We start from the raw sequence: 12398 nt of genomic DNA, 5'->3' as shown, positions 1-12398 counted from the left end.
GGTTAGGGTGACTGGTTCCTCTTCCTCTGCTCTGCACGCTGATGCACCATCAGGACAACAGGCAGCGCCGAGGAAACATCAACAGACAGCAGGGGAGGCGATGAGGCTGCCTACTGGAGGAGCCCACGTGTCTCTTTTCCCTTAGCTGTAGCCTTAGCTGCTGTTCATAAAGGACTGGAGGTAGGCTTTTGTTGCTTTTGTGGGGGGCTGTGTTTCCTCTGCAGCCTTTGTCTTGGGGTTTTACTCTTTTGGATGTTTTGATGCTACTGGATCATAGCACATGGAGTTGTGCTCCTCTTCCATGGCCTGAGCACTTGCTTTAGATGGATGGGGACTTAAGATGCTTTTGCTTGTTTGTGAGGTTGTGGAGGTTGGATGGAAACTGCTTTTGAAAGAGGGGAAAGAATAAATAGCACGTCAAAGCAGTACAAAAGTACAACTAAACCTTGTAGGATACTGCTACTGATTGAATTTGTTGGTGTTTGTTTGGGCAGGTATTTCATTGTTTGTCTACAATGTAAACCTCAGCAGTACTATAATTTAAAATTACAGTTAGTTTCACTTAATTATTTCTGTATCATTCTTATGTCTACATGTCGGCTTTGATAAAAGTGGAAGAAAGTAACCGGTGATTGATTTCATATACAGGGATCTGCCATCGAAATAAGCCAAGCAAAGGCTACCCTGAACAAAAGCCCCTCTCTCAGCATGTAGCTAATGGCTTAACCAAGCATGATAAAGTCCCACTCCTGCAGCTTACTCTCCATGCTGCGTTGCTGCTGAAGCATTTGTTTTGACTCGATCTGTTTGGTGAGACTGCTAAGGAAACTTCTCAACAAGATTTTTAATTGCTTTCGGATTGCTATGTGTGCCAACTTACTTCCAAATTTCACGTCTGCCCTTCATTGTGATAAGTGTCGCTCCATCCTCTGGTCTGTGGTTGACCCAAATACCCGTGCAGCTCCCGCCCCTCCCCCTGACCTCCCATCAAAACACATCACTGCTGCTTCTCTTTCTATTGTTCCATATCTGTCTTCTGCATCAAACTTCTCATTAATATATCTGGCCTTTGGATTTCTGTTTTATTATTATCAACATCATGAGGCACTAATCCAGTCTTTTAATGAGCTGATGCCCTCAATTTTCCAAAGTGAAAGAGACCTATGAGCTAAGTGCTTGAATGTTATTTGGATGCTTCACAGCTTATATTTTTTGTGAATTTTCTTTAGACTTTACTAAATGTTTCTGCACACTATTATCATGCATCAAAGTCGTGATGTGTAACATTTAGAGGGATCTATTTGCCAAATGGCTTGTAGTATTCACAACTATGTTTCCACTGTGTAGAATTACATTAAAAAAATGAATGTTTTGTTATTGTTTGCGTAGAAGGAGATATTTACCTTATCTGTAAATGACTGGTCACTACTCAGTATGTGTCTCACACGCACAAGAGGAAACTATTTAAATAACCAAATGACTGCCCTCTTTAGCCTATTGGATCGCAGATTACATCACTTCTCTGCCTCGAAACAAATGCTGCAAATGGACCTAGCTCAGGACTAATGACAGTGCTGGGTATGTGGAGAAACACTGGATGAACCAAAAATAACGTCTACCTTTATGTACTGTATAACACAACAAGCTACATATAAGATGTATGCAAATAAATGCTGAGTGTAATACAGAAAGTAGCCTGCTGTATCAACAGCCTCATTATTAGATCTTTGGTCCAGTTTGTTTTAGCTGAACACTCAAGTTTATGACTTTTGATAAAGGTGTACACTCAGGCGTACGTGACTAATATCGGGCATTTTTGGAATTTAGAGGATTTAAGAGTTTTACCTTGATAGAGATGATAGAGGAAATAGGGATCTGTTAAGTGAGTTGCAATCTGCAGCTGGGCCAGTAGATGTCTCTAAATCTCACATCTAGATCCAGAGAGAAAACTAAGCAGGTTCCGCCTTAAAAAACCATCAAATATCCAGATATTCACATTGAATCAGGTTTGTTTGTCCTTTAACAAACAGCGAAAATATGACACAAAAACAAGAACCAAGACAAGAGCTTTAGGTGTGTTAACAGGTGGATTTTTCCCTCTCTATAGAGCCATGGGAGCTGTTTTCCCCTTGTTTCCACTCTTTTTGCAAAGCTTTTAGTCTCACATTTAGCTACAGGCATGACAACACTACAAATTGGCGAGGTATTGATTTACCATACAAAGTTTGTCATCTCTGCATCTTTTGTTATTTAATGAAGGCCTGCTGCAGGAATTAAATCTGTCAACACAATATTACAGAACAACCCCTTCTCAAATGCTCGCTGTCTTCTTTTTATTGATATTCAATATTCCTGCGGTGGCTTTGTGAAACCTGTTGTCTCCGCAGATGGCATCTCACTGTACAAATGATAGCTCTGTCACAAAACCCATGTCGTTGATTTGTTGTCTCATGTTTGTCTTCCAATTCATTTGCATATTCACTTTGCATTTTATCTTGATGTCCATTCTCGTTGACGCATTGTTTCTGTGTTTTCAGTTGGGGTTTGTACTTCTTGGATACCATCTTTTCTTTTGAGTGTGTTTATGTAAAGATCTGCATGAGTTGTGTAACACCTGTGATTTGTGCTTCTCAGTATCTGAAACAAGAGCAGAATGTTTTGTCACATAACTGCATGCATAGGTTCTGCTGTGCAGCTATTTTATCTGTTACCTATTACAGAAACATACATTTATATGATTCTTGTCAAATTAGTTCTTTGACATTGATGAATGCAAAGTCATTATGAAACAAACCTGCCATGATTAAAAAGTCTAAGACCCGGGTTATTCATTTGGGAATTTTCCTTTAACCTTTAACCTTTTTAAAGCATCAAGAAAAGGAAGAAATCTTTCTTTGCCTTTTTTCATTTCCATGGCAAGTATGATAAGAATCAACATAAATAGATCACTTGATAGTAAAAGTTAAGTATTGGCCTAACAAGTAGTCACTTTGAGCATTACATACCTGAACAGAGTGTAGAGATGGCTCAGGTTCAGGCTGACTCAGTAAAGTCACTGAAATATCTACCAAACATGGTTCACGCCGGCTTTTAGCCTGTTTTCTTTTAGAATAGAATAGAATAGAATTCAACTTTATTGTCATTGCACATGTCACAAGTACAAAGCAATGAAATGTTGTTTGCATCCATCCAGAAGTACTTCAGCAAAAATATAAATATATATATTACAAATGTACAGTAAAGTTGTTGCGAATATGCTAAAACTATAAGTAAAAGTATGTACAGGCTATGAATGTACTATAAGCAGGTTATAAATATGAAGGGATATAAACAGACTATAATAAAAGAATGTAAGTATGGGAGAATATGTATGATTATGTATGAACAGGAATAGATTATCTATACAGTATATACAGTAGTCCATGTGTTATTTTTTGAGCTGTGTTTCAGCTGTTTCCTCTCACCAGAAGCCAGAATTTAAGATGGCCATTCTCCTCTAAAAAGATCCTAGTAAGCTCAGATTGGTCAGCTCCACTGACCTGATCAGGCATCTCCAACTACTCTGCATCAACAGGTTATCACTGGACACAAAATCACTTAATGCCCCCAGTGCAAGAAGAATCAGAAGCATTTTATTTTGTTTTCCAAATAGTGACAAACTCTAAATATATAGCTGCCACTATCAAGTGGGCTAAATATTGTTCTGTATTTGAAGTAGCAAATGACTGAGCAAGACAGATAATAAGAGAGCCGAACGAGCAAATTTGATTTAATCGGGGGTTTAACTGTATTCTCATCATGAATGATCATGAATGATGATGATGAATTGATCATCAAAATCTGACAAATGTTTTACTGAAATTGATATTTTTGTTATTTATTTAGACATAAAGGGATGAAACTTATTTGAGTATCTGTGAGTAGGTTTTATAAAACCGTGACATCTTTATGGCATTAGAAGCAACTAATTAGCCTTCAGTGAGAACCAACCCAAATTTCTGCATGTCATGGGGCCGTTTAACAGCGTAGTTCATTTTGAAATTGCAGTGTCGGCTTTGAAATGAACCTGAGTTGATGGAGGTGAGCGTCAAGCTGCGGCAGCTCCAAGATAATGTCAGTGTTATTAGTCTGCCTGTGTCAGTTATTACCCTGAGTGTTTCCAGATGATTAGAGACAGATCACTGCCCTCTTTTAGATGGACAGACAGATCTGAAGCCTCTCCAGCTCTACTCTATAATTTCATGCCCTAATTTGTGAATTTCAGCTCTTGAGCCATCAATAGCAATCTTGTCACAGCTATTAGGATAATGTTAGTTGAGCAGAATGGGCAAAAATTACTCTCCAATTAGGAATCTCTGTTCTGTAAAAGTTGGCTAAGTCTATACGTTTGAAAATGAATAGCCAGTTATTACATCTATTGACCGTGTCGTCCCAGGGGAGCAGCAAGTGAGATAGCCTGAAACACTCTGGTTACGAAGGGATTCTGGGCTTCAAAGTACTTCTGCTCACCTGATATCAGTTTTTGGGAAGTATTGTGTAAAGTAAGACATTCTGGAAGCCAGATTTTGATTTCACAAAACAAACAGCCACTGGTTGTGTTTGCTTTGGTTTGAACTGTGCTAATACTCATCATTACGGATATTCTCTGGAAAGCTCTACATGTTAATGCAGTTCTTTAATATTCTGAAAATGAATCAAATGTCTGTCATTTGTTTAATTTTCTATAGCTTTTTCAACTTGGGATATTGTGACGAGCAATTTTCCCTTTGGGTTGACATTTAGTAATGAAATAGTTGAGAATTGAATATTAGTTTAGAGCAGCATGTTCCAATTTCTTAATCTTATTTCTTTTTTAAAAAGTCTTCATTTGTTGTTTCCAGGTCATCAGCTTTGAGTTTTCAGCTTCTCTGTGATTTTCAATGATAGTTCATTGAACTGTCTTGGATTTTGGGATAAATAGGCATAATTTATAGACCAAACAGATTCTCAGTCATCGAGGTCATGATAATCATAAGAGCTTGAATAATATTCATATTTATTCAAGATATTATAAAGACCAAGCAGTCATTTTATTGGCCACAGAGAACCAGTCTCAGTGTTATTAAGTGTTTCTGTGATGTATCTTCTATAGTTCATGTTGACTATGTTTTTACTGGTGACAGAATTTAGCATTAACTTGTAGATTAGTGACTTAAGAGCTCGAACCAACACTTAGACTAAGGTTGTAATATTGTGATCACATCAGCTGCAGTGACAGGCTGGAACTAAAGCATGCTTTAACTTATTTTTTAGTTTACAGTGTTATTACAGCATTGTGTTTATGTAGAAACTGTTACTGAATGTAACTGTAGACACTGTTTATTTAGCAACCTTACTGGCAGCTTCTAATAAGATTTATAAGATTAGTGGGAATTTTGATGTGTTTTTATGCAACTTGAGAGTTTCCTGCTCTCAACACAATTGACAGTCTCAGTGTTTATATTCCTCTGTTCATGTCCTCTCTGACAGTGCATGAGGAGTGTCACTTTGCTGCAGCCCCCCACAGCCTGAAGCCACCCTGCCAAATCTGGGACCATGTCTGGTGCCTACGATGAGTCTGCCAGCCAGGAGGAGACCACAGACAGCTTCTGGGAGGTGAGACAGCAGCAAACAGCTTCAGACAGATTAAACTTAACTGGGAAGTGACATTGCCTTGGGATAAACTCGCAGTGAACCTGGGAAGAAGAAATACGTGTGGCCTCATTTATCAGATGCATGTGGGCACATATACACACAAATCAGGCATGTACTTGACAGCATGCATAGCAAGAGATTTATCAAGAGGGCTGGCTTACTGATCTCTGGATGCTCCATAGCCACACATCAGATAATGACACCTACACAATTTTTCTATATACTGACAAACTACTCCGCCTTGTTGCCATTATTTAGGAATGAGTTGAGTAAGCAAGCCATATCTTCTCTTTTGTGACTGTTAAGAAATTTGTATGTAAAATAAGTACAAGATTTGAAAACTAATGACGCTGCAGTAACACTCTTGACTCATTTTGTGTAACTGTTGTGTCCTAGCAGTCTTTGCATTCATTAAAAAAGGATGTTCTGCTGGGAAAAACTGCATCCTGTAATTCACACTGATGTTGCATTGGCACTTGCTTAAAAAGTTTAGCAGACTAGTCACGCCCCTATCCCACCCCAACATGACAAAAGCACTCCCATTCAAAAGAGACTTCCCTTGTAGTGGATGCCTAAAAATAGCTTAAGAAGGACTCAAAAAACCTGACAAAGCCTCCAAATACCAATCTGATGAGATCTAATGGCATTTGTGGGAGGCAAGCCTAATCTACAAAGACCCCAACCCTCAGGGCCCAAAGGATTTATTGCTAAGATCCTGGTACCAAACACTCCAAGACACCCTCAGGTGTTCTTTACTCACGCTCTGACTGGTCAGAGTTCTTCTGGCAGAATGGGAGGACCGACTCGATATTAGACTAGAGGTCTTAATGTCATGGCTGATTGACATTGCTGATTGTCTGGCTGTAGAACAGTAATGAGTTGACACACCGGAGGGTCAACTTTTGTGAATCTGGGAAAGGTGGGATGGGCTTATGCAGGTCAGGATCTGGTATGACACCAGAGTCTGACATAAAAATACCTTAAACAGAAAGAGGTATGACACCAGACTGAAAATGAATATCTGTCACATAGTGACCAAAATACAGTGAAGTCTCAGTATCTAGCATAAGGCTCAGTATTGTGAAGGTGACAGTTACTTTCTTTTTTCCTCATCGCGTTTCTTCAGTCTGGCAGCATGTTCAAAAAGCAGCAGGAGCAGCTTGTTTCCAGCACACAGTCACCTCATCACTCAGTCACTGCATTACAGTAGAGCTGCTGCATTGCTGCCAGCCGATCGCTGACTCGGCTGACTGTTGCGGAAGCGGAGGCTTGGTGTTGAATACAATTTCTCCTTCGCCTGCTTTCATTTAGTCCAAATTTGAGGTTTGTTAAATGTCATTTTCAGGGTGAGTTATGGGTAAATATCTGTTACGCTCTCAACCAAGACGCATTCCTTTGCATTCATTGTAAAAGGTGTGTAATGACTGCAGTAACATGGGGTTTTAGCCTCTTCCTGTACACTGTACTGCTGTCTCTGGGCAAAACTATAAGCTCTCTGGGAGGTTGCTGCTCCTGCGTCCATGGAGAGTTGTAAATTATATGACATTAACCCACCCCCTATTTCATTACATAACTCCTCACACAGCAGCAGCCGTCTCTTCCCTGCTGTTCCCTCCTGCCTTTTCAGTGCATCACCTGCAGGCTGCAAGGATACAGAATTAACATCTCACACTGTGATCTTTGTAAGAGTATAAGTACAAAGCAATGTGACAGTTTCAGCAAATTAATAAAAGGTGCACTGCTGACTATAGCCAAAAGCATATTTTTTTTGTTATGATAGTTTGTAAATTTTTACAATTAATTTTTCATTATACTCAATAGTGAGAGATGTGACAGTGAATAAAAGGAGAAAGGGACGATGACATTTGTAGTTACGGCACAAGGTATGGTGGCAACAATAAGCCTTAATTTGCAGATATGTTTCCTGCAGAAACAGGACACAAAGGAGGCATCTGAATGACAGAGATACACGTTTAACATATTTACTGATGAAGCTCTTAATAATGCTTCTGGTCGATGTGAGGAAAATCCTTTTGTTTTAGCTTTAGAAAAGGTTACACAAGTACCATTCTCTAACATTTAGGGGGGCATGCCATATACTTATCACAACTATGTTTTTATATGTGTACAGCTGCCTTAAAATAAGTATCAGTCATCGCATTTTCTTCATTTTACAATGAGCCATTTATATCCAAATACAGCTCCGTTCACTAGATATCACTAAATCATACACGCGGGACCCTTACAGCACATTATAATTGAAAAGATCCCATAAACGTCTCAAACATTGTCTCTTTAAATGCAGCTAGTTTGACTTGAGCAGGCACAAGTATCCAATACGTAATGTTATTCTTTACATGGATCTTTAAAAACCAGCATGAAAATGAACACAAATTTGACGGTCTAACCAAAACAAGCGATGTTTTGGTTAGACCGTCAAACATATCTGCAAATTAAGGCTTATTATTGCCACCATACCTTGTGCCGTAGCTAATAGAAAGTAACAGTAAAATTGATTATGTGTACTTATCAGGTAGTAATGTGTCTACCTGACACATTGCAGTGAATGTAATGCAATGGTGCTATGTTTGTTTTGAGGTTGGGTACTACAAACGAACAGTGAAACGGATTGACGACGGTCATCGGCTCTGTAATGACATGATGAACTGCATCCAGGAGCGTGCCAAAATCGAGAGAGCCTACTCACAGCAACTGACTGACTGGTCCAAGAGATGGAGGCAGCTGATAGACAAAGGTAAGCAGTTTTATTTTTAAGAACGCACAGTGCTGTGTCAAAGTGTCTGGCACTGTAGGGAAATGAAGAAGCTTAAGAATACATGCGTTTTCATCTGTTGTGTGTTGTCGTCATCGTATTTCTTCGGTCTGGCAGTGTGTTCAGGAATGAGCCGGGCCGCAGTGGTGTTTGCTTCCAGCATACAGCCACTTCATCAGTCAGTCACATCATCAAAGTAGAGCTGCTGCATTGCTGCCAGCTGATCACTGACTCAGCTGGCTACTGCTTAAACAGAAGCCTGGTGCGAAATGTAGTCTTGATTTTCAATGTACAAGCAGGTATTTTGACCGTGTTGCAGAGTTCTTTGTTGGATTCAGTCTGTTGTTGTATTTTCTGCCCTTATATAAACCCAGACCGTTTCAATGTATTGACAGTTTTAGGTGTGAGCTTGATGTAAAGCTGCAGAATTTATTTCATGATGTATAAGAAGTCAACAGTTTAAAGTGCTTAAAACATCCCCACATATCAGTATGTATGTTTTATGTCTTGAAACAAAGCTTTAGTACCTCATTCTGACTTCACTGCCACCAGGGCCCCAGTATGGCACAGTGGAGCGTGCTTGGATGGCGGTGATGACAGAGGCAGAAAAGGTCAGCGACCTTCACCTGGATATGAAGAACAACCTGATCAATGTGGACTTTGAGAAGGTGAAGAGCTGGCAGAAAGACTCGTACCACAAGCAGATGATGGGAGGATTCAAGGAGACCAAAGAGGCAGAAGATGGCTTTAAGAAGGCTCAGAAACCCTGGGCCAAGAAGCTGAAAGAGGTGAGAACCCAATACTGTTGAACGCTAATTTTAAAAGCGTCTATTTACCTAAAATATGTCTAAAAAGTTTTGAATGATAATCATGGTATTGTTTCTGAGAAAACATGTTACTGTTCCATGTTTAGTTGAGGAGACAGTCGATATTTAAGTCACTGAGGTGATATGTCTGGCAAAACTGACTTGTTGAATCTTTCATCATCATTTCAAATTACTTATTTTTATAAACAACAGCATAATATATTTTTCACAAAGTGAAAGCCCTTTGAAATCTCATATCGACGCTATCCTGGCTGTACTCTCAGACTGACGTTGAATCGAAAGTCTTTGTTTCCAGAGTTCCAAGAGCACGTCACATCACATACAGTATATCATATTGACCAAATCTAGTGTTGCAATTCAAATTTAAGGCAAATGTAGAGTGTATTTTCCTGGACAGTCATTTTCATATTAAAAGGAAACTACTTGGATCCACAGGCAGCTTTCACTTTGGGGTTGTTTGGACACCACCACAATATCTACCCCATCTGATGTTGTATTTCAATTTCAAAGCTCCCTAATATGTCTAATGGTGCCCATATTTTCACTATATTGGTATTCTTATTAAAAGACAAAGAATACTAGTCGTTTTCACAGACAACTTTCACTTCAGATTAAGAGTTCACCGGCTCCAAATGTCACTCACAGTATCAGCCAAATCCGAAGCTGTAATACAAACTCAAAGCCATTCTTTGTCCTATAAAAGATCAACTACCTATATGACACTAAGAATTAAACCTGAAATTGCCTCACAAAGGCACAAATCCAGCTTCGTTTTAAAGACCCCCTGATCAAGTGCTTTATGTCATTCGTCCTGCTCAGCTCGAGGCTGCCAAGAAGTTGTACCACATGGCCTGTAAAGAAGAGAAGATGGCCACCAGCAGAGAGGCTAACAGTAAGGCAGATCCCTCTGTGACAGCTGACCAGCAGAAGAAACACCAGGAGAAAGTGGAAAAGTGCAAACAGGACTCACAGAAGGTAAGAACATCAACCACTGCAGCTCTATTGGCTCTGTGAGATCATTAATATGCAAATGTTATTTCCTACAGTCAAGCCAATGGAAAATGTAGGGGGAAATTTTCCTTTCATTGGACTCTTTTACAGCATGAAGCATCACACTCTTGAACTCCAATTCTTCTGCTATCAGAGAGCCCATTTGTCACATACATGTTAGGTCAATATGATTCAGATTTGACCACAGAAAGGAAAACTTCTCATTAAAGAATTCAGCAAAAATCTTCTTCTTTTAAAAAGGCTCATTCATTTTCTTAAACTTACATTATTAGAAATTCAACTCAAACTGAAGTCAAGTTTTTGTGAATCATTTCTGGCTGCAGGATAGTACATGTTGGATTGACTGAAAATAAATTATAGTTCTTGTTTTGATTGGTAGTGAAGGAACATAGCCTCACAGTGCACTTATATGCACAGAAAAATAATATTCTAACCAGAAAACAGCTTTTTGATGCTTGACTGTCAGTTTTGGTCCTCTTGAGATTCTGGAAAATACGACAGTATTTTGCTCAGTGTTTTGTTTGTGTGTGCTAACACAGGCAAGAGAGAAGTATGAGAAGGCTCTGGATGAGCTGAAAAAGTGCACTCCTCAGTACATGGAAAACATGGAGCAAGTGTTTGAGCAATGCCAGCAGTTTGAAGAGAAGAGGCTGAGCTTCCTCAGGGATGTGCTGTTGGGTGTCAAACACCACATCAACCTCACAGAGAACCAAAGGTTTGGCATGTTTGAAGCTGTTAACATGATGAGGCAGCGTTCAACCAATCATTACACATACAGTCAATTATTCCTGTCTGTCCACAGATATGCTATGGTATACAGAGAACTTGAAAACATCATCACATCAGCCAGCCCACAAGAGGATCTGAAGTTGTTCCGAAACATCCAAGGTCCTGGCATGTACATGAACTGGCCACAGTTTGAGGTAATGAATTAGTAAAACTCAGTAAAGATATAGATTTTCACGGGAGACTGGACAAATTTTACCATACATTTTCCCACGATTAAAGGAATATCCTCACATTTGAGGAAATTATGAATCCAAGTTTAAACATGTTTTGTCTTGTTGTTTTTGCAGGAGTACAACCCAGACCTTAGTCACAGCATCTCCAAGAGAGAAAAGTCAAAGAGACTTAACGATGGAGTCATGCTGACTAACATCACCTCAGCTGCAGACCATGCTCAAGCTGGAGACAGCGGAAGGTAAATATGATCAATGTAATGTCTTTACAACCTTTGTAACCTATAGAGTTTTACCTTCCTGTGCTGCTTTACATTTCTGCTGTGTCCAGATTTTTCTCTCATACCACAAACTTTAATCACAACTACTGCTAGACATGTACCACTAACATCAGTGCAAATGATTGTAAATATATAGTAGTCGCATGTACTATGTATAGTACAGTAGTACACATTAGTGTCGTAGTCCCATGTGATACTTTCCCTGCACGGTTGCTGTTAAAGTGCCAGCAGAGAAAGTATCAATTCATAGAAAGATGGATGGCTAATGTGCTTCATTGTGTGTTCAGTGTGGGCAGCTATGAGAAGACACAGGCGCACACAGGCTCCACGGAGTGGTCGGACGAGGACCAGTCGGCCCCGAACTCAGCCAGTGACACCAACGGGGGGCCGAACCCCTTTGATGAAGATATGGTCAAAGGTGTGAGAGTCAAAGCGTTGTACGACTACGAAGGCCAAGAGCAGGACGAGCTGAGCTTCAGAGCAGGTGACATGTAACAGCGGACTGTTGATATGCGGCATGATATCAATGTAGTACTCCACAAGCTTTTGTTTTATGCGTGAGCGCCAAGGTAAAGAGAATGAAAGACGTGCTTGTGCTTGTGTAATCACAAATATTGAGCATCCAAATCACACACAAAAATAAAAAACACCAAATACAAATTTTTGATGATATTAAACCATCTGGGTTTCTTTTGTAGACATATTCTGCTTCCATTGTTGCTTTGAATTATGAAAAAACTCTACAAAGTAGTGGGTATCAAATAACTGAAGTTGTTATTTTTCTATAACAATATAATTTTTTTTAAATATATTTATTGACTTTTGATTTCATTTAATTTCATAATATTTTAAGTCTTGTGTTCACTCAGCTCCA

The 12398-nt window shown here is 39.4% G+C and overlaps 1 protein-coding gene across 3 annotated transcripts in view; it reads left to right on the top strand.

The window, feature by feature from the left end:
- The window catches only part of pacsin1b (protein kinase C and casein kinase substrate in neurons 1b), a 29650-nt gene that overhangs the window by 13232 nt on the left and 4020 nt on the right, over positions 1 to 12398 (top strand). For all 3 annotated transcript variants that reach the window (XM_072381669.1, XM_072381670.1, XM_072381671.1), the window contains 8 exons: positions 5509 to 5634; positions 8272 to 8428; positions 8999 to 9234; positions 10093 to 10248; positions 10824 to 10999; positions 11087 to 11207; positions 11361 to 11485; positions 11812 to 12008. In XM_072381669.1, coding sequence (XP_072237770.1) covers positions 5575 to 5634; positions 8272 to 8428; positions 8999 to 9234; positions 10093 to 10248; positions 10824 to 10999; positions 11087 to 11207; positions 11361 to 11485; positions 11812 to 12008 — 1228 coding nt within the window. In that variant the 5' untranslated portion in view covers positions 5509 to 5574. The remainder of the gene's footprint in view (positions 1 to 5508; positions 5635 to 8271; positions 8429 to 8998; positions 9235 to 10092; positions 10249 to 10823; positions 11000 to 11086; positions 11208 to 11360; positions 11486 to 11811; positions 12009 to 12398) is intronic.

This window comes from Leuresthes tenuis, unplaced genomic scaffold (genome assembly GCF_036924035.1).
Source record: "Leuresthes tenuis unplaced genomic scaffold, fLeuTen1.0.hap1 SCAF_3, whole genome shotgun sequence".
Taxonomy (NCBI): domain Eukaryota; kingdom Metazoa; phylum Chordata; class Actinopteri; order Atheriniformes; family Atherinopsidae; genus Leuresthes; species Leuresthes tenuis.
Note: the sequence above shows the minus strand (reverse complement) of the source record. Positions and strands in the feature narration are given on the sequence as shown.